The following is a 12,673-nucleotide window of genomic DNA, read 5'->3' as shown; positions in this document are numbered from 1 at the left end:
ATGAACTGAGCACAGATGAAGTCAATACAGTTCATTTAGATATTTCTTTCTTAGAACTGAGTAACTTCACTTTACCTGTTTTGGGACTTAAAAAAAATCAATGTTTACATCATTAATATTTTTTAGATCAACTTGCCGATTCATCAAAATTTTAAGCTATTTCTATTCCATCATTTACCAACACAGCCGGCAGGAAACATGGCGCCCAGGCGGCGCAATCACTCCAAAGTCTGGTTAGATTTCATGAGAAAGGCTGACAGCAATAAGAATAAATATTTCATCAAAGGGGGGAAATATGCAGAAACATCTGCACACACAGCGTACCATAACTTTAAATGCGTTCTCGATCCGCTCAGGAGTGATTCTCTACCCAGCAGCAGCGGCAACATCAGCACGTCCTCGGCTGTTAATACTGCAGGTAATTAACTAATTAACACCACTTATCAGGTTAGCACCATTTGTCTCTTTGTAAAACCTGCTACTACTAACTGTTGACGTTAAATGAATGCCTTCTCATGTATTTTTCAAAATGAGAATTGATAAGAAACAAAGAAATAAAGCACGGAATCGAAAATGAAACGGGAATCAAAGAAATCTTATCAATTCTCATCCCTGCTGGTGAAATAAATCCAGTCTGCTGGTGCATTTTCTCCTGTGTGTTAGAAATCAATCTTTCTGACAAAAAGGGAAAATTATCAGCAGATTCAGTATTTACTAGTCCCATCAAGAGCCTGCCGCCACAATAGAGGACGATCATACGGTCTCATTGTCAGCTGCCTCTTTTGTGTTCCTCATGTGTCACATGCAGTGCACTGATCAATCTATGAATGGCTATTTTTTTTACATTATGATGATTGGCATTCATCGTTTTACTGAACAGATTGATGAATCAATGGCAGCCATTAAACACGGGAAGAGACGGCAGAAACGATGTTTTCTCCCAGCAGAGAGACGGCACACTGAGCTGAGAGGGGCTGTGAATGCTGATCCCATATCAAGCTGGTCACAGGCAGGGTGGAGCAGAGAGCTGATGCTATCGCGTTAAGATGCACCAATAACGTGGCCTATTTGGATTTTCACGTTTTTGGTTTGCTCCAGAGAAAGAGAATTTTGTGAGAATGAATGGATGAACTGAAGAGAGGGGGACAATGAGGTTTTGGGATTGTAATGGTACCAGTATCAGACGTAAAAAAGTTGTATGAAGCCATCCCTACCCTACAAAACCTCTGTCAAATCAATATCTGTCCCCAGCACAGGCAAAGGAAACTACATCCAACACTTTATCTCAGTTGATAACAAGAAATAACACTGAGCATATCATCAGGATGCTACAGTATGATTTGTATGCTGAGAGCTGAAAGAAACACTACAGAGAGAAGTCCCAGACCAAGTAAAAACTCCCACTAGATCACCTAATTTCATGGATATGAGCCCTGATTTCATTGTAATCTCTGAGAAGTATCACAGAGAAAATTGTAGACTCCCAAAAGTATTAGATGATTAAAGTTAAAATGGGCAAATTCTCCATTAGGCAATGAGTTGAATGAAATGGATGAATCCAAATCTTAGTTTCTGCCATTAGATGCACATGATATAACAATTTCTCAGTAGTGAAATCAATGTTTAACCCCAAATGGCCAAAGATGTTCATACATGCGTTTCCTGCTGCATATTCTGACCTCTACAGAGAAGCTCCAGGTATGTCACTGAGCTTGTAATATGAAATATTGAGGCACCGCAGTTAATTTATGCACGGGGCTCAGATGCCACAGTTTAAATATAGAACAAAGCAGGAGCACGTTAATGCGCAGATCTCACACTTAACCACACATACAGATTCCTCTTCTCACACATGGTACCTCCTCCCCTTGAGCCTACTTTGTGAGGTGACAGGGAGGCAGAGCAAGTTGTTGCCAGGGAAACAGATGCAGTATTATCCCTCTGCTGTCTTGCTTCTTAATATCTGAAGGCCAAGGCGAGAAAAAGATTTTTTTTCCCCCCCACTCTTTCAGCTTTTTTGATTCTGGTGTAGCAACAGTAGAGAGGGACGGTCTTATCATATCAATGTCAATTCTGAGACCCAACAGTGAGACTGCTGTTTCCGTATAGCCAGAGTGTGCTTCACGCTACCAGAGAGGGAATTAAATATAGAACTAAACAGTTTTAATAAGGAGCTGGTGAAGACTTACTAAGACCCTGTATTAAGAGTGCAAAATGGCTTCAGTTTACATGCATTTTGATCAATGAAGGCACTCCGTGCTGCTGTTCTGGTCAGGACCAACTAACCTGAGACCAAGTCAAGACCAGGGTCAGAATATTCCAAGATGAAGGATTTAAGAACCTGAGCTTTTGTCAAGACCTCAACCTTGAAAATGTGGTCTGGAGACCGCTCACAACACTACACCATAAAGACAGGAGTTTTTACATGAGAGCTTTGTGGACTTTATACCCCTTTTAAACAAGGACGATCTGCTAGAAACAGCATTTGTTTCCACATCTGATGTCTTGCATCGACCATGCAGTGACAGGATGCAGCTCCAGAAACTCCACAAGCTCTCAAAGGAAGTGCGATTCCGTCGAGAAAGTTTTCAAAATTGACACAAAAATGAAATACGCCACTTGGGAAATGACCTGTTACAAAGTCAAAGTGGAAAAACAAGAGTGACTGGAGAGATTCAGAAAAGATTCCAAGATCTATGCTTGAATAGAGTCCACAGATAAAAATAGTGGGGGGCCAGCGGAGGAAATGTCTCTCACCTTTATAGCAGCAGCTTCCCACTGAAAGGCTGGGCAGGTTTGATCTTTTTAAATGTATGAAAAAGAGACAAAATCCTACCATTCCTATGTTGTCAGACATAAATAACCCACTAGAAAAAACTCCTGTAAAATTTTGTGGACAAGAAATTCCCACTGTGACTATCTGAAAACATTTCCTTCTGCCAAAAACTCCTACAGACTTTATATAACTTTATAATCTGCCGTCAGCCAGGTGATTTCACTGTGTATTTATAGACTGAACTATTTCCTGTTGATGAAACTTTGTGAAAATAAACAAATCTTCTCTTTCAAACATTTGTTAACAACAATCTTCACAAGTGTTTTTCACAGTCTGCAACAAACACTCATGAAGGCAAATGTGATAAATGGACTGATCAGACCTGATCCTCAGTCAGCTGATCAGCTGTTTTTCCCAGATATTTACAAGCAAACATCCCAAAAGTGTCCCGATGCAGCACGATGATCCCGCTTCCAAGCACTTGAGAAAGAAACTCAAATTCATTCCCAGCAGGGTAAAAATCGCTCAGCTCCACCCAGCCGGGCTCGACGGCGCAGGACACTGGAGGGCCGGGTGACAGGACTGGGTGGGGGCGTGCCGGCCTCTTCCCAGGGGGGAGGACTCTGCCTCGCGCTCATGACAAGAGACTTAATTAATCCGTGTTTTGTGCACCTCCTCCAGGGGAGAGCGATCCCACAGCGCATCGCGCCTCCACGCAACGCTGCTATTACCGCCTCCTGAAAGGAAGCGGGGAGCGTTCACACACGGCAGGCGTGGAGTTCAACCCTGGCGATTACACACAGGTAACAAAAACAAGCCCGTCCCTGACCTGGAGCTTCAATCTCCAGCAGAACTGCAATTTTCAAAAGAGCGAGAAGGCTGCATTCGTCCATCCTCCAGCATCGATGCGACTCGCCCGGGAAGAGCACTTAAGACACAAAAGCTTCCCAAACTGTAATGCCATTGTTGTGGCGCGGAAAAATAGCTCAATGTACTTTCAGAACGTTTTTTTTCTCGTCCGCTCGCACTCAAAGAGCTGCTTCCTCATCACGCAACAAAAGTTTCATTCACTTGTGTTTAAGTATCCTCCGGGGTGGCTCATGATACCGCTGTTCCTCTGTTTTCTGCTTGCAGTCGCGTAAGAACCATAGATTCCTCAACACCCAGTTAGTGGGCCGTGCAGAAGGGACCATTGAAGAGCGTGCATTTCAGAAAATCACTTTTATAATACGAAGATAAAATCTGCACTATATTCAAAACATATTTCCATGGAGACCCCCTTTTGTGAAGATTAGTATCTGCAGCTAAACTCTATTGGACACACCGGCGCACACACAAGCAGGACCCTTCACAATAGAAGCAGTGGGCAGTTTCCAAGGTCTGATAGATTGGAGAAAGAATCCAGTTCTGTTTTTTCTCGAATGTGCAAACTCAGAGCAGGAAAAGTCCTAAGACCCCCAGTTTTTTTTTTTTTTTCCATGTTGGGGGGGCAGAGAGCTGGAGATGATGCCGGCTGAATACAACACAGACACTCCATGAAATGACCGTCACTCAGAATCTACCTGAGGATGTTTTTCACTGTGAGGCGATAGTATTCACCACTTCACAAGCTCCATGAATCAGTCCAGGAATACAAAGACGGATGACTTCCTGGTGAAGATAATACGGTTCAAATCTGATGAAATGAGTGAAATGCTGACGCGTCTGTGTGACGGCAGCCTCCTTTCTCAGCGACTCAGACACTTTCTCCACACTTCCAGACAGACTTATCAAGTGTTGAATTCAGCTGTGTATCTCCAAGCTGAGAGCAAAGTTAACCAGAAGCAGCTTGAAATATTGCCGCGCAGTCGATACTCATAGTCATGGTCCCCTCAGTGGAGTAATAGGATATAAATCCTTCCCTCCACAATCCTGGGGAGATATTTCAGGGGAGGAAGATAGACCTGTTCTCAGAGGTTTTACGCTGCCGCGAGTCATAAAAACCCCCCGAACCTTCGACTTGATGCCGCGCATTTATCTCAGGAAATGGACTTACATAGATCTGGCCTCTCCTCGCCTGTGCATACCTTCTGTCTGCTTACCCAGCGAGTGGGAAAAGTCCTATTTCACACAGCTGAGGTAATGACAACAGACAGCTTTGTGTGGAATAAAGACTTCCATACCACTGTGTGTATTACAGAAAACTGTAACATTTCTTTGGCTTCGCCCCCTGGTGCGCGCTCAGCGTGGCACCCTCTCTTTTATTCTCTTCGCCCCTTTTTTATCCGCTGTGTGCAGCACCGTTCGGCACAGAGGAAAATAACAACAAAAGGAGTGGAAAAAGCCAAGGACGCTTTTCACTCCTGCAGCCGCTCGCTCGGAGCATGTTAAGTTTAATTCCAGAAAACGTGTTAATGCAAATTGCTCTACCTCGATTTCTCCTTCGAACTCCGAGGAATCCAGCAGGGTCACTTTGAAAGGGACCGTCTTGAGCCGCTTGGAGCCTTTCTGGGGAGATTTGGGGTTCTTGTTGGGCGACGTCTTCTCAGACATGTCGTCCGTTTCTCTGTGTTCGTCCATGAGCTTGGAGTTGTGGTCCTGTACACAGAAACACGAACAGACATTTAGATCAGATGAATTTATTCAGTCATCAATCATCCTGAAAATACACATGTACCAATCTCTCAATACCAAGCTGTCGACGCTAGCGTGTGTGTTCGAAGAGCTGTCTGAAATACTGTGACACACAGCTGGAAAGGCAAACCAGCCATAACAAAAGAGAAAATACAAGCTGTTATAAAGCTGGCGGGACTGTTGCAACACTGAGAAATGGTCTCTGTCTTTCTTTTCTGGCCTTTTCTGTCATGCTTTGTATTTTTATTTTTTGTTGACTTGTTGAATTATTTGAGTGCACCACACTTTGAAGGGCTCAGGCTGGTCTCAAATAACTAACCCTGCATCACAAAGAAAATAGGCTTTTTCAAAGTGTTCTGCCAGTGATGAGAGTTCACCCGTATTCTTTGATTTCTGGAAAGAAATTAGCACATAACACAACTATAATGAAAGCACAAATGGCAAAGATGGGCAAAATGGCTAAAGTCTCATAAATGGGAAAAAAAATACTAAAACCAGCTTTAAAAAGCTTAAATAGCTAAAATAGTTAAAATGGCTGAAAGCACTAAAACTAGGTAAAAATCTGAAACCAATAAACAGCCTAACGGCTTAAAACTCAGGCGTGCAGGAAGGTGTTTCAAGCAAAGGGGGGCTGGGGTTTTTTTTCTCCTGCTGTATAGCTGTCATGACTGGCTGCCATAAGCTACACATAGAAAACATGAAGGAGTTTAAAAAAAAATCAAATTTTACTACATTTTTTCTCCATAAGAAGGCAGACAGTAATTCACCTCCTGACAAGAGCAGACGAGAACAAAACCACCTCAACAGCATTAAATCATTTGCATTTGAAGCGCTGTCCGTGGTGCTGAAAATGCAAAACCAATCAGATGGGTCTATACTCCAAAACCCACTGCCTCTGACATGACAGGTAGTGAAGATAGATTTAAAAAAAAAAAAACTGCAGAAAAACACACGTTAGTACATAATGCATTATGTCACATCATCTCAAATTCTTCCCCAAAAAATTCTGGTGCCGGACCGGCACTGCAACTCTTAAGTGACAATTTAGCGCTGTTAGAGGTAGTTACAATGAATATGTCAGGGCACATTGTACACATCATTGAATATTTGTAACATATATATGGTGGAAAATAAGTATTTTTAAAGTCTAAAAATTCCTTAATGCACCTTTAAGGAAAGTGACCAGAATCTGCTCTTTCCCCATAATCATTTGGGGAGAATGAGCAGACGTGTTCAACACGATGGAAAAACTACAGAAACTCAAAGGAAAAATCAGCTGCCAAGAGCCCAAGAGTCAAGGCGGAGGGCCATGACCCCCCCGGGAGAACCGGCCCACACGGGCGGCTACCCGCCCCAGGCCAGTACACCCCCCAGCGCTCCGCCCACGCACCCCGAGATCCAGGGCACCCCCCACCCCCCCCCCCCCCCCCACCCCCGTCCAGTCCCCCTCCCACCCCTCCCACCTCACTCCCCCCCGCCCCAACGCAACACTCACACCCACTGACACACACACACACACACACACACACACACACACACACACACACACACACACTCCTCAATCTGGGTGATTCAACAGGAGTGTGAATGGGTCGGGGGGGTCGGGGGGGGTGGGGGTGGGGGGGGGGTTGTTTTTATGTGATGGCACTATGGTCCTATTTATACTGTCAGTGTAATTTGAGCCACAAAAAAGACACATGACCTGGGGGATTTTGAGACACAGGCCTCATTCATGTGTGGAAAATAATCTGACATGTATCATATATGTGCCAAAACGACCACTTTATGACCAGGCCGATAGGATTTTATTATCATCTAATCCAGCTTATTTTGTCACTTGCGAAGTAAATGAGAACCATGGAGGCTGACAGGAGGAAAATCCGGCACGGTGGTCAGTTGAGGCAGTCACATGACTTCTCAGTCTTTGGGGAGAAGAGAAAATAATTGCAGCTTATGCACAAGATACCAGGACACAGAAGGAAAATAAGGGTCATAATTGCTGTTTGGCGAACTCCTCCTGCGCCACAACATGAGCATCAATTTCAAATCATCCACTTTTTGGCTTGAGTCAGCATTTGGTTCAGAAACAGCCTGAAGTCTGTAAACACTACAAGTGAACACATGGGATGTTTCTGATGTTTCTGTTGTAAGGTAAGTGTATTCATCAGAATATCATCAGATATGGGTCACTTCATAAAATATGTGCAGCCACAAGCTAAAAAAAAAAAAAAAAATAACTGACTTAGGCAGCAGATGTGATCTGTGCATCGAGGCTTGCAGTGTAAACGTGGTCTTTGACAGAGTGGCGAAAGGTGCGCGCTCCCTAACTTTAAGTCCATCTGAGGCTTATCTGGATAAAAACGCAACGGAAGACTGAAGACAGATGTCTGACTCTCCAATAATCCTCTTCCTGTGGTTCAAATTGGAAAACCAGAGCATTACAGAAGCCTCTCTGTCAACTGCGGTCAATACTTTGTGAAAAAGACTTGCTCCACAATCTATCCACTGCATTTCCACTTTCAGACGTAACCATCCAACGTCCCCTCCAACAACTCCCTCAGCTATAAATTTATCTGCCCCGAGAAGTCCTTGGATGGCAGTTCTATCAGGAGAAACCTGACAGCCCTACACTCCTGCAGCACAGAGAAAAAGTACATCGCAATGAGTCATAAAGTTTTATGAGATTAGGGAACTAATTTCAGAGGACAATTTATACATATGAATTCTAGACTTTAATAACTGGTAAGACTTTATTTCTTCCTGTCAAAGAAATCAAAGACCAAGATCTAGATGAGAAATAATATACTTTAGCGTCGGGATGTACCGATACCGCTTTGAAAACATTCAAATTTAGTGCAAGTACTAACTTTTTGCTACATGCCGATACAAACTGCCGACAAGAGTATTTAATAAATTACATAAAACCTAATCCATAAGTATGATAAGCCTTACCCAAAACCTCCTCCACACGGCCTCTGTGTTGATGCTACGCATACCTGAATCTGGAAGTTAGTATTCGACTAGTTTCCTTGGCATTTCATTTAACACACCGAAGATTGGCAAAAGCCTCTTATAGACTGAGCCATTTTAGCATCCTATTAGTTCATTTAACTGCTGTGGAACCGAGATTTTATCAACATGGATACTACCAGTCGCTCTACACTCATCTGATGGTGACCAGTTCTCCTATGAAGGTGTCGTCACCCGGTGTGTGGGCCATGCAGAGTAGTGATGCCCACACAAAGTCAATACACTAAGACGAACAACAAATGGAGCAGATTTTTATGCTCAGGCTGCTTTAAAGCTGGCCGCTTTATGATGTATTTTCATAGGTTACTAGCAGCTGTTACTGAGGCAGCAGTTATCAAATTCCTGACACCGTTGGAATAAAATACCAGGCTATTTATGGACTCATGACCATCTGTCCGCCAACCTGTCTCAATTTGTGACGTTAGACTGCAGATTAGAAGCCATGACCAAAAGATGTCGTCACGTATTGCTTTTCTCTTTCCTTTGAGAGAGAAAGACCTCAATGTATTCTGTTGATAGATTATTTTATCAACCAATATTGTAATAAATGACATTAATTTCTTAATTTTGGCTATTTTAGATGCTAAAGCCAATAATAAAAGAAAGAATTCTTCACTAAACCAGTACTTAGGTTTGATAAGCAAATTGCAGAAAACGTGCAAAAAAAAAAAAAAAATCAATTTTTCCCAAGAAATGCAGGTAATATTTAAGTATCATGACATTAGTGGCTGCATTTAATACATCTTCCAAGGATTTTCTGGTACTCAATTTTTAAACAATCAAAAACATTTTCTCAAATTTTAGGGATTCAATTATTTTATCACATTATGGAAAGTTAGGATATTATCGGTCATTGCTAAATTAGATGCTTATTCTTTCAAAGTTTGGGCCAAGTCTTCATTAGTCCACCCCCACATGATGAGATTTCTTGTGGGAACAACAGTAAAACATTAAGCGAGTGCTGCGCAATAGTTCATCTAAGTTTTAAGACCAATAAATTCCAATGCTGTATTTTCTGTTAGAATCTCACAAGTGGGAGGGATGGTGACGGATATAGTGTCAGAGAATTTTAATTGAATGATTGAGAAAATAAACAATATAACTGAAAAGATCTTCTGTCTCATCGCATGCCTTAATCTACATGCAGTAATGGCAGTTCCCAGGCTCACCTGTTTGGCCATTTTGCCATCCGAGGCGGACTCGTGCATGCCTGCCGCTGCCCCCTGCTGCCTGGGAGGACTTCGATCTCACGCTCGTCACCTCTGACTCAGGCCGGCCTCTTCCACTTCAGCAAAGCAGCCTGAAAAGAGAGTTTGATTAAGTTTGAAAAATCATGTTAACCCACTTGAACTTGGAAAAGAAAAGGTCAAAGGCAATAATTCGTCCCTCCATTCATCCATCAAGAGTGTTTACAGGGAATCCTGTGAAATTCAATGGTTCAGAGCATGAATTTTCAGTGAAGGTTTGAGCAAGGATCACAGCTTCAGTAGAAACTTTGAAAGCTTTTCACCTGACAGAACGCCGACAAGCTTCACCCTAAAGTCAAGGACATTTACCTTCATTATAAAATCCCTCACTGAGCCACATAATGACCATCAGCTTCAGCAAGACAGGATTACCCAATAAAAAACTCGTCAATGTTCCCTCAGGTAGTGAAGGGCAGCTGAGGGAGCCATCACTCATCCTTGAGCACATGCAGAGATGCGCTGTGTGCTAGCAGCGCATTATGTGGATATCATGGACAACAGCTACGTGATTGGAGTCATACACGGAGCTGTTATCTATCACAACAAGGCCGCGTGCATTCGCAGCGTAGCAGCCTGGCTCCACCTGAATTCTGCCTGAATTATCCTGGAGAACAGTGTGAGGTTGTCTCCTCCTGTTGCACCGAACACACGGGAGGCTGGAGCCAAGCGTCGCCGCAAACGAGCTGAAAGCAGAGCGCAGCCAGTTGTGAGAGTCTGGATCTGACTGCTGCAGGCTGAACAGAGGCTCAGAGGCATCTGGGAAAATGAATCAAGTCTTTTTACACGGACACCCGGAGTCGTGCCAACAGAGCGACACAACAGCAGAAAGCATGAGCATTTAAACAAGCTTCCAAAAAGAACACGATTAAAGTAACAGATCATCAGCATAAATGCATAATCATCTTTTTTCCCTTTAAAAACTCACAATGTTTCCTTTTCTTGTAGTCGGTAGGTTTAATTTAAATGTTTACATTAACAAAAGGTACACAAGTTCGCAATAAAACTGTTAAGTATTGTCTACAATAAAGTGAAACGGCCTCGATTTTCAGCATTTTGCCATCATTCAGTTTGCATGTGATGTCCATGCTATTTCTTTAATGAGGGCGCCAGTTTTCACTGACATGGGTTTGATTGCTTCCCTAAAAAGCTGCAATCCCCAGTTAATAAATTATGAGCATCAGTTACTCAGATAGGAAATTTCAAAGATTACTCAATTTCTCAAATTTTGACCCCCGGGGCCGTATGTTTGACCGGTTGGCATCGCAGTTCAATGGACTCATTTAACAATTTAACAATACATTTAACAATACAGTGGATCAAATGTGCTTCCTACTTGGAAGTTTTCCTTCTATCCATCCATCTCCTGAACCACTCAGGGTTGAGATGTTCCAGGCAAAATCCCAACTGACCATGAGTTAAAAGAATACTCCGAAGATTTTGGACCCACGCCCTATCCCGATCATTTACAAAGTGAGATAAGCTCATAAATATCTTTTTTGTGTCCATTGGTCCAGTGCCTGGCTAACAGCTGTTAGCATCGTAGTTAGCTTAGCTCAACTACGGCAGGTGAAGTGGAGACAGAGCCAGACTGAGAAAGTGGACAAAATCCTCCTTCCAGTGGTCCAGGGGACGGCGTATTAGCACGTGAAGTAAATCTGAATGGTTATAAAACTTTTTTAAAGACGTGTTTTCTTTTCAATCCCTTAAAATAACGTTTTGATCCACACAGACCTGCACAAGCATCGTGTGCTGCAGAAGGATATACCAGGCGCACAGCGGCTGAGTCTATGCTTCTACTGCTGTGTTCCGGTATATCCTTCCGCGGAGCACTGCGCATGCGCAGGTCTGTGTATCAAAACATTATTTTAACGGATTGAAAAAAAAAACACGTCTTTTAAAATGCTTTATAACCATTCGGATTTACTTCACGTGCTAATACGCCGTCCCCTGGACCACTGGAAGGAGGATTTTGTCCACTTTCTCAGTCTGGCTCTGTCTCCTCTTCACCTGCCGTAGTTGAGCTAAGTTAACTATGATGCTAACAGCTGTTAGCCAGGCACTGGACCAACGGACACAAAAAAGGTATTTATGAGCTTATCTCACTCTGTAAATGATCGGGATAGGGCGTGGGTCCAAAATCTTCAGAGTATTCCTTTAAGCTTCACGGTCAATATCATCTATACGACAGCACTTTGAACATGCCGCTACTTTGCATGCTTAACCTCGGCCATAGAAAACTGTTGCTCTTCACCCACATGAGTAGATCGACAAGAACAATGGAAAACTGCAAGCTAACTTTAACCAAGTTAATCCGTAGAAACACCGAAGACCAGCAGACACCCAAACACAATCCACGTTTTCTATTTTCACATAAAAAGAAAGTATAATTGTACTTTTACAGATTTATATTCTCTCTCTCTCTCTCTCTCTCTCTCTCTCTCTCTCTCTCTCTCTCTCTCTCTCTCTCTCTCTCTCTCTCTGGGCCTTGTAACATCTTAGAGTCTGGAGAGTTAATTAGAGAAACTTTCTATTTCTATTCTAAAAAGCTATCTTCAGAAAATATTCCCGTTGAATGCAGTTCTTGTGCTGTTCAGGAGGAATTCCATTATGCACGTTTAAAAATGACAGCTCTTTACGGACGTCGGCCCGTCGCTGTGCCTCATGTGATGGACGCACTGCCTTCCTCCATACATGTCCCGACTCTCACACACTAATGAACAAATGGAGCTGTGCTCCAGGAGAGAAACCTTCTGAGTGTTTGTGAAGCTTTGCAAACTGATCGACAGAGAAATCTTCGCTTCACATTGTGGATTTTGATGTAATAATTTATGCTTCTTTCTTCCTGCAGCTGTAAATTTGAAGTCTCGGAGGCACACGTGGGCTGACTACTCTTATGAGCGAGAATAAAAAATAACACTGTGTGCGCTGCTTTCGCGTCTATTAAGGAGAAACCAGCAGCTCTGCCTCCCCCACAGCCAGCATCTCTTTGAGTGGATGTAAGTGGAGG

At 43.0% G+C, this 12,673-nt stretch overlaps 1 protein-coding gene across 1 annotated transcript in view; it reads right to left on the bottom strand.

The window, feature by feature from the left end:
* Positions 1 to 12,673, bottom strand: part of LOC115387962 (band 4.1-like protein 1) — an 85,807-nt gene that overhangs the window by 20,368 nt on the left and 52,766 nt on the right. The window contains 2 exon segments of the mRNA XM_030090869.1: positions 5,186 to 5,353; positions 9,589 to 9,719. Of these exon segments, the coding sequence (XP_029946729.1) occupies positions 5,186 to 5,353; positions 9,589 to 9,627 (207 nt within the window). The 5' untranslated portion in view covers positions 9,628 to 9,719.

Source organism: Salarias fasciatus, chromosome 5 (genome assembly GCF_902148845.1).
Source record: "Salarias fasciatus chromosome 5, fSalaFa1.1, whole genome shotgun sequence".
NCBI lineage: Eukaryota > Metazoa > Chordata > Actinopteri > Blenniiformes > Blenniidae > Salarias > Salarias fasciatus.
Note: the sequence above shows the minus strand (reverse complement) of the source record. Positions and strands in the feature narration are given on the sequence as shown.